Source organism: Oreochromis aureus, linkage group 5, assembly GCF_013358895.1.
Source record: "Oreochromis aureus strain Israel breed Guangdong linkage group 5, ZZ_aureus, whole genome shotgun sequence".
Classification (NCBI taxonomy): domain Eukaryota; kingdom Metazoa; phylum Chordata; class Actinopteri; order Cichliformes; family Cichlidae; genus Oreochromis; species Oreochromis aureus.
Genome location: NC_052946.1, coordinates 16,789,123 through 16,801,251, shown reverse-complemented (window position 1 = coordinate 16,801,251; position 12,129 = coordinate 16,789,123). Strand labels below are relative to the sequence as shown.

General features: G+C 38.3%; 1 protein-coding gene across 1 annotated transcript; it reads left to right on the top strand.

Annotated features, from left to right (window-relative positions):
* The first annotated feature begins 4,223 nt into the window (after positions 1–4,223).
* gpr25 (G protein-coupled receptor 25) lies at positions 4,224–5,979 on the top strand. Its single transcript, XM_031747965.2, has one exon. The coding sequence runs from the start codon at positions 4,388–4,390 to the stop codon at positions 5,492–5,494; it is 1,107 nt and encodes a 368-aa protein (XP_031603825.1). The 5' UTR covers positions 4,224–4,387; the 3' UTR covers positions 5,495–5,979.
* Positions 5,980–12,129: the final 6,150 nt, after the last annotated feature.

The following is a 12,129-nucleotide window of genomic DNA, read 5'->3' as shown; positions in this document are numbered from 1 at the left end:
TGTTAAAAACCTAACTAACCACCTACATGACCAAATTTATGGAGCCAGAAAATGATTGAGGGCTACACATTTTGTAAGTGTTAGTAGTGTTTCTATTAAGATGATGGTGGTTTCTCTTCTCTAATCGTCATTTATTTTTATCTTTTTCAGCGATCTGTGTTGATGGGAAGACATTTCAAAGTAGGGCATTAGCAGGGCAAGTTCTCGCATTACTATTTGTTGGAAATAAGTAATGCTGAACATTCATTTAGGAGTTCTAGAAATCAGTTAGCGACTTTGTCAAGCAAACTATTGCATACTGTTAAAATGTAACGGCATGGTTCTTTTATTGTGGCCAAAGGAAATCCCCAACGCATTCACAATGTAGGCTGTGTCAGAGTGTATGTTAAGGTCACCTGGCAAGCTGGCCGAGAGGGCAGTCATTGCACTGTGGAAACATTCACATTATTTTAGAACCAAGTAGTTCTGCTTCAAATCTGAGGAAGTTTGTGCAGGTTAAGTACAGATACACAGCATGGGTGTTGAAGAGGAGAATGATGCCTGTACCACAGCTATCTTTCAGATGTCGCTCAGGGGAAAAACACGTTTTGCTTGTGTTTTTTTATGTGGTGGAAGAAATTCTACCAACGTGTATGCAATGAGGTCAGTGTGCTCAGAGGTAAATGTAGCTACAGCTGGCAACACAGGAAAAAATAACCAACATGCACAAGCTAAACTGATTTTCTCTAATACCCACCTCTCACTGTAGGTGACATTGTAATATAACACATTTCTAAATGCTCCAATTATCAAGTGACTATTAAAAGTAACTTTAGCCAACTTTAGGAGTGTTAGGAGTCTCTAGTCTGCTGTAATATTGGGAGAGAAATGCACTATTCGCGATATGACATGAACTGCTGATAAAGAAAATGCATTCTTAACCTGCTGTGGGCCTGCAGGCCTCACTTTGACAGCCCAGGAAAAACAATCTACTGTTTTCTTCTACTCACACTGCCAACTCTTTGCTTGGGTCATGAACTCTTAACAATGACAGAGGAGGGTCAGACACCTGGGTGCTTACATGACAGTTAGCCCAAGTTTCACAGGAATGACTTGTTTTAGGCATTTTTGACTCATTTATCGCACCTCTTTAAACCCATGTAACCACGTATATGTGAGCATTCAGGTGTTATTCTGCGCTTTGCTTCATTTGGTTTTCTATGTAAATGAGGCAAAAAGTGGGTTAAAACTGTGGAGTATTTCAGACATCAGGGATCAGGTGAAGTAGAGCGCGGGGGGCTGCGCAATCCTTTGTGTTGGGGGAACTTCTGATTCAGTGAAACTGTTAAAACAAGAACCTTTCACACCCAAACAATGGACTCCCTTTCTTAAACGTAACACTTGACAAGTGAGGAGCAAATTGTACATCTGTCTGTGTGTGTGTGTGTGTGTGTGTGTGTGTGTGTGTGTGTGTGTGTGTGTGTGTGTGTGTGTGTGTGTGTGTGTGTGTGTGTGTACAAGAGCGCACGTGTGTGCATGTGACCCCCCCACCACCACCATGTCTAACAATCACCCTGACACATACCACTCTTTCTCTCCTCAAATAAAAACAGAGTAAAAGGAAAAGAGAAATCATCCACTGTTGAAGTACTTTACGAGATCCTCCTCCAAACAGAAAAAGGACTGAGTATCCATGGGAATCTTAGCACGTTAGGAAGGCCTTTCTCCCTTCCTCTCATCCGCTCTCCCCCGCTGCACCCATGGACCAATGCAATTGTTTATTTTCTCCTATTGAGGCTGCTCCATTCACTGGCTCTCACATTTACTCTGCTCAATTGGAGTGAGACAGCACTTATTCGAGGAGAGGAATGTAGCGTTCCACTGACAGAGCAGCAAGAATGCAGGAGAAATAATTAAAACTTTTCCAAGGAAAAGGTACAGCTGAGCGTGAGGGAGAACGTCGTCGAACCGAACAATGAGCACTGACAGGATTTTCTGCCGTGATGAGTATATCCACACATCACCTTGACACTACAAAGTGAAGGAGTGTTTGAATAACGTACAATGCTAGAAAGTGGAGCAGGGATCCCATAAGGAGGTCATTCATTCACTGTGCTTTCTTAACTGAAACTCTCCGCAGAACAATGACGCGTTCTCCAGCCTCCTATAAGACGTGGCCAGCCTCACTTTTTCTGGCTCTAACACAATGAGCCAGACCAGGGACTTCGTTTCTCCTTTGGTCTCCTTTTGGACAAACTCTGAAGTCCATTTATTGTCTTATTTGACAAAAATGATTTTCAGTGTTGCTCATGGTTGTTTTTTGTGGTTATGCGTGGAAACATCTGTGCACAATGTACACACATCTCTTTATTGTCTGCTTGGTTTTATGACTAATATCCTCTGCTGACTCTGTTGGTATTCAGGCGTAACCAAGTATATCTCTGGTATGTGCGATACATCTTTTCGTTTTTGTTCTTCTTCTGTTTTTTTGGTTTTGAGGTTTTGGTTATATACATTTCCTTGGCATTCCGAGGGTTTCACACAAATGTGTTTACAGTTGTACAATGAAGAACTTCTATAGATGAGTTCAGACATGTGAGTCAGCTGCTTCCTAAAAATTTGACAGTATAATGCTGTCACACAATTACAAGTGTGTGCACTTGTGCAGTCACATTATCTGAACACAGCATAACTGAAATCATGATCACTATGCTGTTTAATGAAAGATTTGGACTTAAATAGTAAGAGTCGTGCAGGCGGGTGTATAAGATAAGATAAGATGACCTTTATTAGTCCCAAGCGTGGGAAATTTGTTTTGTCACAGCAGGAAGTGGACAGTGCAAAAGTTCTGAAGCAAAAATTAGAATACAATAAGAATAAATACAGTACACAACTGTACAGAATAGAATAAAATAAAATACTATATACAGTAGAATAAAATAGAATAAAATATACAATAGGATAAAAATAGAATACAAATGCTGTATACAACTGAGTAAAAAATACAACGATGCCAGAAAGGATCGTTGTATGCAGTATGCAGGTTAAAATCAGCAAAAGCCTGCACGAATGAAGATGAATGCACCGCTGAATTTTAAGTAATGCCAAGCTCACTTTCTCTATAAAACAAAATAAAACAGAGGTGAGATCAGCAGTTCAAATATCAAGTCTGACAGGAAAAAGCACAGAAACAAGAACCAGTGTATATCCTGTCTGTTTCAGCAGTACTGCTTTGTGATCAGAATAAAAAGGCTCTGATGAGTTGTAAATGTTACAGAAAAGGTCATGGTGATAGTTGATATGTGGATATATTCCTTTATATAACCATGCATATTTTTATACTTTTCCTCCTGATATAACTGTATTTGTAGGCCAAGCTAACTTAAGAATCTAATAAATCTCAGAGTATTTATCCAAAGTCCTTATTCCTTATGGTACTAATTTTTTACCTTAAAATGTTACAGCACTGCAAAATAAAAACTACCCTATGTAAAAACAACAACAACAAAAAGAAATGATGACATAAGAGCATTTTATGGCGTGTTATCTGAAAATAGGGGCTCAACACATATGTCAAACCAATTCAAATTGTCCTCTTAAATAAAAAATTAAAAAATAAAAAGGGCAGACATTTAAAGCATTGTAAAATGACTTTAGTCACATATTTTGATGTTAGTAAATTTGGTGTTGCCGGCTGTGGACCTCATTTTTTTTTCACATGTAAATACTAAAGTCTTTTGAAGTAGATCAGTGGCGTTTTCTCAGGAACCACAGCCCCTGACTTTAAGTGGCAGGTCACCACAGACAGTATCAAACTGCCCCCTACTGGCGTGACACATCAATACACAATTTCTTTAATAAAGAAAAAAGAAAAGGCGCTCATGTAAAGCAATTTAAGGGTGCAATCTGTCCTTTTTTATGAATATAGCCACCATCATATAACAATCTGCGCCAACAAATGTACTCTAAAGTAGAAAGGTGCACAAATAATGTATAAGACTTCAAGGTTTTTCACAAGGAAAACATCTGTAGGAGTTCTATACTTTAAACGCAAAAGTTTTGCACTCATACAATCTGCTGTACCCATGATAATGCACTGTAATATTGGAACATCATGTTATTGTATAGCAAGTTTGATTAATGTGTGTCAAGTTTTTTGTTTGTTTGTTTTGGGTTTATATTCTGTCTTTTGGCTCGCTAAAAACAAAAACCCATGAAAAAAGCCTGAGAAAGAGCTTTAGAGGAAGTTATCTCAGACAGTGCAGCAAAGCGAGAGGAAGAGAGCTGAAATAGGATTCTCTGTGGTTAGCACTTGTAATATCAAGCAGCTGCATGCTGACATGGTTAGATTAACCACTCTGCCACAATACAACGGCTGCACTACAGAGCCTCTGTGTGATCTTCCAGAATGGACGAAGGCACAACTACTGTAGACTATTTCTACATTTCTGACGGAAACTACAGTTACAATTTTTCGTTTTATGATCTCCAGGAAGAGTGTGAAAAACCCCTTAATGGCTCAGAGTATTTTTTGCCTACAATTTATTTCCTGATATTTTTCACAGGATTTGTGGGCAACCTCCTTGTGATCCTAGTGGTGGGAAACAAGAAGAGAGGTGGTCGTCTCGTGGACACCTTTGTTGTCAACTTGGCCCTGGCTGACCTTATCTTTGTCCTCACGCTGCCACTGTGGGCCATTTCTGCAATGCAGAAAAATTACTGGAACTTTGGGCTATTTAGCGACTTTCTCTGCAAGATGAGCAGCTACATAATTGCTGTGAACCGCTTCTCCAATATCTTCTTCCTTACTTGCATGAGTGTTGATCGCTACCTGGCTGTTGTGAAGCTGATGGATTCAAGGTACCTCAGGAGTAGTTTGTGCATTCGTGCCACTTGTCTTGCAGTGTGGGCAAGCTCCCTGGTGCTTGGCATCCCATCTCTGGTGTACCGGAAAGTAGACGAAGATGAAAATATCTGTACAGAGGATCAAAGTTCACTTTTTTTTCTTGGAATGAGCCTGGTCATGGCCTTACTCACCTTTGTCTTCCCGGTGTTTATCATTGTCCTCTGCTATGGCACCATCATCATGCACCTCAACAAGCACTGCGCTGCTGCGGGAAATCCTCGAGCTGAAGCGCGCCGCAAGCACTCCCTGAAGATGGTCCTCTGCATCATAGTGGCCTTTGTGGTGTCCTGGCTCCCCTACAATGTTTTTAAATCCATCACAGTTATTTTACGTCTCACAGGTGTTAAAGCCAGCTGTCAAGTTCACTCACAACTTAAAAACGGGCTCATCATCTCCTGCTGCCTGGCATTCCTCAACAGCTGCGTGAACCCAGCCATTTACTTTTTCTTGGACCATCACTTCAGACGACGCGCCGAGATGATGTACAAAACCTGCTTGGGAAAGCCAAAGATGCTGCAGAGCTTCAACTCTTCAGCTTCATTCACCAACGGCTACACTTCAGACAGCAATGGAACAACTGGTGGGAGAAGTCAAATTCAAATGGTTTAGTAGGAGGAAGATTGTTCTCGTGAACTCTGGAGGTGTTAAAGTAATAATGTTACTGCCACCCTTAAGATCAATTTAACATCTCGTTTGTACATCATTATATGTTTTGGGTTTTGATTTTGTTAGTACTATACTGGCCTTTTATTGCATTGTAACATATTAAGCATGCACATGTTACTTGGAAAAGTGTGATATAGATTTTTCTTAAATTGCAGTTTTCCCATGATATCTGCTTTGTATGAAATTTATTAATATTGTAAATATTTAGCATTAATAGACAATACCCTACAGTTGCATTAATTTAGAAATGTAAATAACATTTAACATTTGTAGCTGAACAGATAATTTGTAAAAGTGGAAAATGAATATCAAAAAATATTCTGTGTCTTCTGTGTATAACTTTTATCACTATTATAATTGTTTTGTATATTTGCATAATATGGTTGCAGTTAATAAATGGAATCTGATAAAAATGTTGTGGGACGTAAAACTTTAAATCCTCTTTAATAAAGCCTCAGATTTCTGAGATTAATTGATACTATGACTAAAAATCTGCTAGAAAACAGTAGTTAAATTTAGTTACAGTTACACTTAATTACGGTAGTTACAGTAGTTACAGTTAATAGTGCTAAATGACAGAATTTATTATTTTGGTTTAATTTTAATATAATGTTTAAGTATTCTTTGATCTGCAGATGTTTTTCGTAACTGAATTAAAACTCAACAAAAAATTTGTCATAAAAATAAAAGGCTGCACACTGAAAACTTTTATTTAAAAAAATGTGATATTGGATTTTCACAGTTAAAATGGCCTGTATTTGTATAGCGCTTTACTAGTCCCTAAGGACCCCAAAGCGCTTTACACAACCAGTCATCCACCCATTCACACACTGGTGATGGCAAGCTACATTGTAGCCACAGCCACCCTGGGGCGCACTGACAGAGGCGAGGCTGCCGGACACTGGCGCCACCGGGCCCTCTGACCACCACCAGTAGGCAACGGGTGAAGTGTGTTGCCCAAGGACACAACGACCGAGACTGTCCAAGCCGGGGATCGAACCAGCTATTATTATTACCAGTTATTATCCAACAATAATAACTAATCTAAGTCACAGTGGTACAATTTCAGTTGAGCCAGTTCACTAATGGAGAGTAGATAAATAAGAGATGAGTTCACTGTAGAGTAAAAAATTGTCTCGTCCTTACAGAGGAAGTGTGTGTTTTCACACATTATTTCTCACACATTTATTAAAGCTGGCTTTGTTTTGGGTTTGTTTGGGGGTTTTTAACTACAATGATAAAGCATATTTTGGCACAAAACAAATTTCACAACTGCATTAAAATTTGAACAAACAATACTTCTCTAATGGCAGCACAGCAGCATACTTACAACAAATTTCCCACGTGTGGGACTAATAAAGGTTATCTTATCTTATCTTACATCTGCCAGGTGTGAAGCCCACAGCCTAGGGTCTCACAAGGGACCCAACTTTCTTGTCTTGTTATGTTATACTTTGTCTTTTAACTCTACCTAAACAGTTTCACTTTGTGCGTTTTAATATCTTCTTTTTCATGGAGCCCAAAGAGAAGACAATGTATTTAAAAAAAATAAATAAATAAAACAGAAATGATGTGGGATTTTTGCTAAAATATGAAGTATGAAGTCAGTGATCTCCATGTGAACTGCAACAGAAACCGAACAGAAATGAGAAGGTGAAAATGAGAAAAAAGGGCGCTTACATATACAAGGAGGCACTGAGCTGGCAACTTGAGGTCAACCAACACAGACAATTGCAACAGGAAGCAACAGTTTGGTTTTGTTGAGTGAGTGGGGGTTGCTTTTTCCTTTTTCTTATTTTTTTCAAATTTTCTTTTACTTATTTATGTTCACGTGTGGCTGAGAGGTCAGGTCATCTGTAACACAAACCTTTAAAAGTTGCCCACTTGCTACAAACCTAGATACGGTTTACATATTACAATCATTTTACATTTACATTTGCGTTTGCACACACTCACACACGCACCCTTTTGACCCCAACTCAGACATAAAGTGCCCCTGCTTGTAGTTTCTCAGAAGTCAAAAGCATTCGCATGATGGCAAAGGGGAAGTCAGGTATGTGAAAGTTCAAATGTTCATGCTTGCCCACTTGTTTTTCAGTTCTATGACTGATTTGAATCATGTGAAAAAGCAGGCTCAGTGCTGGCTGTGAGAATAGGGAAGTCACAAATTCCCCCTTCCTGCTTTTAGATGTATCTTACCAGCTTTTGTTATAGTGCTGGCACAAATATTTTACCTGCTGTTTTTGGTGTATAAAATGGACAGCTTTAATTTCTTTGATCTGTATCTTGTGTGGAGCGGACATGCACACACACTACACATCAGTCTATTCTGTTCTAATATATAGACACAGTGGACATGTATGTTGCGTGCTATATACTGGTCTTTACAAATAATAGGTATGTATACTGTGTGTGAATCATGTTTCAGTGGTTTGCGATCTAAAAGCAGAGTCAAAATCCAAACCATTTACGTTAACATGCAGTTATTTCTGCATTTTTTGGTTTGGGTTTTTTTTTAGTTGCACCAGTTTGCCAAAGTCTTTTCAGTTAAAGTTGTTTTTGCATTTATTGCACAGGTTGCTTTGATGAAACATTTGCAGATAATCACAGACGACATGCAAAGATGGAACCACAGGTGCCAGGCGCTGCAGCTCTCAGGCTCAACGAACAGCTCTGGGACACTTAGTCATATTATTTTTCTTAACTGACTAAATGTGAAATGTTTCACAAAGATGATGTGTGTTGTTGAAAATATATAATGATTCATTCCCTTTTTTCCTGTCTTATTTTTAAAGATGGCATGGGTCATGTGGGTAACGGGAGATGTTTCTCACACTTCGCCTATGAAGTCAGCATACTAATGCTAAAGCATGCTAATGATGGAAGAATGTTTTCTTCAAAGATTAAACTTTATTTGCAAAGAAATTAACTTTTTTTTCTTAAATGCAAGAAATTTAGTGCAGCCGATGTTGTTGTTAATGTTAAAAGTCACGTGGACTTAAGCAGTGAGGTCAATGTTAACTAAATGCTATTTTCACACAGCCAGATTTTATCTCTAACCCTAAACTAAAATACATTTCAAATACGAAATGTTATCAAATTTTTTGATCTACACTTCAGTTAAAAGCTGTGAACATTTTGCAATGTATCACTTTTATCTGACACAACTGTAAAAAAAATCATAAAATAACTTTTACAGGCAATGTCTGCTACCTGATATCTACCCCCAACTGACTTAATTCTGACTTTTTCATTTGAGCAAGAGCTGAACACTTCTACATTCACAGCAGAAAATCTATGGAAGAAATGTAAATGTTAAAGCTCAAACTCTTCGGGTAAGGAAATGACTTAGTCGTCATTCTGCCAGTCAAGCACACGCAAATTGAAAGGTGAGACCTTGGCACTTGGTTTTTATCAAACCTTTCTTACTTTTGAACTGCCAGTTTCTCTTTCTAGTGTTGGCGTGACTATGAACTTGCAGTGTTCTCATAGCATTATTGCACTTCTCTCCCCTGTACTCGTTACAAAACCCCTCAGGGCTAAAACAGTCGTGCCCTATGCCGTGTGAACTTTTCTGTTCGCTTGTAAAATTAAAAGTAAGTTTATTCTCATGCCGTTAAGTCACTGTAAGAAAAGAAAATACAATAATAAAACAGTGGTGTTGTATTTTAACGCTGACATCAAAGCTAACCAGAACTATTATGGCTGTTGGTCCGTGAGTGTAATCTTCAAAATATTTTTGGTTAATGTTTCAGTCTTCACAAAAAGGCCATTTATGTAACTTCTGCAAGTATCAGATTAATTGATTGTGACCGGATTACTCAACACAACTTTCTACTTATTCTTTTAATAATGCTGGATTTACACTTAATATTAGTTTTTATTTTTACTTTATTTTTCTTGTAGTTGTCCCTTGTTTTGACTAGGATCATAGTTTCTTTAAAGAGTTTTAATGGAATAGGTTTCAAAGCAAAAAATGGCAAATAAATGCATTTAATTCAAATATTAATGTTACTAATTGCAAAAACAAATATAAAATGAGTATGAACACAGATACATGCACAGTAGTGTCACAGTAGCCATCACTATTTTTTTCTTTCTTTTTTTGTTTTTGCCCCACTTCAAGCAGCACTGCAAAATAATGGTGCGCAGCTAAACTGTTTTACACCCCCTTTCGACCACAAACACATACAACATTTGCAATGAGATCATGCCAGCACCGTAAGCCTCACATGAAACGACTGGCTGTGGTTTTTATAATCTCATAAACGACGCCTGCATGAGCAACATTTGATAAACAAGGGGTCTCAAATAAACACTGAAAGATTTAAAATCATGCACCCGCACAGATATGCCTTTGACACTTTCCTGTAAGGAACCCTGATTAAGATTTAGCAGCTTTCTTTCCTTTACTAACAGGAATAGATCATTTGGTTTGTACTGAAACTTGAAAGTTTTCATAATAATTCTACATGAACTGTGTTTCTGAATATTGTGTATACTATGTTTTTAACGATAGCTGCTGTTAGAATTTTTTTTTTTTTTAAGAAAAACAAAGGGTCGATTTTTCAGATTTTTTCTGTCTACCTGAAAAATGAAACAACACCTCAACTGATGTGGTTACGTGTTGTTGATTACAAGAATCAAGGAAGCGCTGAGGAAAAAAAGAGAAAAAAAGAGACAGACGTTGTTTACTATTAAAAGCTGGCTATATCCTCTTTCAATAACAAGTTCAGATGAAAACATCAGCAGCATTAACATGTTGCTACTTATTTTTAGGAAACAGCTCACTTGAATTGCTTTACACTGACTTACAACTCAGGATTTTGTTATGATTATGTCACTCAGTGTTAACTGAATTCAGTGCATATAATGACTTGATGTTTGGGATTAAAAGCCGCCTGCAAAATCTGAACAAAAATCGACTGGTTACATCATTTAATATTCAGAATTATATTATTTAGCAGCGCAGTGGTTAGCACTGTCACCACGAAGCAGGAAGGTCCTGGTTTTGAAACCACTGGCCGGTTGTGTAGTTTGCATATTCTTCCCACGCCTGAGTGGGTTCTCTGTTGAAACTCCAGCTTCTTCACAATACAAAGACACACAGGTTGGTTTACCTGATGATTCTAAACTGGCTACAGGTGTGAGTGTCTCTATACGATCACCCCACAATAGACTGATGGCGTGTCCAGCATGTACCGCCTCTTGATCTGTGACACTGATGACCCTGAATTGAAAAAGAAGTGGATATTCAGCTGGAGATTTTTATTGTGGTTATCCTAAACATTTATTAGACTTACAGGAAAATTGTCTTCTTAGAATCATTCCTTTATTTTAAATAAACCTCATTTGTTGGCCTTTGTTGGTTTTTCAAACCAGCTACGCAAGCATAATATTTTCTCCTACACGGAGGGACTCATAAGAGGAAATATGTTATGAGTGTAATGTAGAGTGATAAGAAAAGGAAAGCTTTCACAGGACTCTACGCAGTCTATACAGTACAGGACTCTGTGAAAATCGAAGTTGCCTTATCATACAGTGATAACCTGACGCAACGTGAAGTTTCCGTATGACTTTATCAGTCTCTCACATCATTGTGAAGGAATTTTGTTCCACTTTTCTTTGAGCGTTGCTTCAGTTCCTTGAGGTTTGTGGGTATTTTTCTATGCACAACTCTCTTAACACCACAGCATCTAAACTGGCTTGAGGTCTCGACTTTGAGTGGGTAACTCCAACATCTTCTTCTCTTTTTCAGCCATTCTGTTGTAGGTTTGCTTGAAGCGCAAAGCTATAGCTGTTGCACAGCTCACATTGGATTCTAGAATACTTTGGTATGCAGAGAAGTCCAGGCTTTACTCAATGATTGCAAGCTGCCAAGGTGCTGTGGCTGCAAACAAGCCTAAATCATCACCCCACCACCATCGTGCTTGACAGTTGGCATGAGGTGTTTTTGCTTATGTGCTTTTGCTTTCTCCAAACGTAGCACTGTGCATTATGGCCAAACATTTCCAGGTTGTTTGTGGTTTCAGATGAAACTTTGCAAACCTAAGACATGCTGCCACGTTGTGTTTCGTTTTTCTTCCAAACAAACCATACTTGTTCAGTCTCATTTTCTTATCAACGCACTAACTGAGGCCTGCAGTTTCTTAGAAATAACTCTTGCGTTTTTGCAATTTCTCTGAGGATTGCAAGGTCTCATCTTGAGGTAAATTTGCTCAAATTCTATTCCTGGAAAGACTGTGGCATTGCGTTAACACAAACCTGAATGCTTCAGACCAGCAAACTCCCAGAACTTCTGCAGTTATAGAGGTGATCACACTTACTGCTGATCAATGAATCAAGTGCATTTAATTAGCAGCAGCCACTTACCTTCTTAACCTTAGAGCACTATGCTATAAATAGTAACACAATCACTAATGCCGTGTGATTTTTACCCGATATAATATGACCAATAAAAAGTACTTGTCATCAAAATATATCAAAATATGACAACACATGACAAGTTAGAGTGGTCTTCTTTTACTTTCAACTGTGCCATGTCTAACAAAATGAAACAATTGTCATGGGCGGACCCT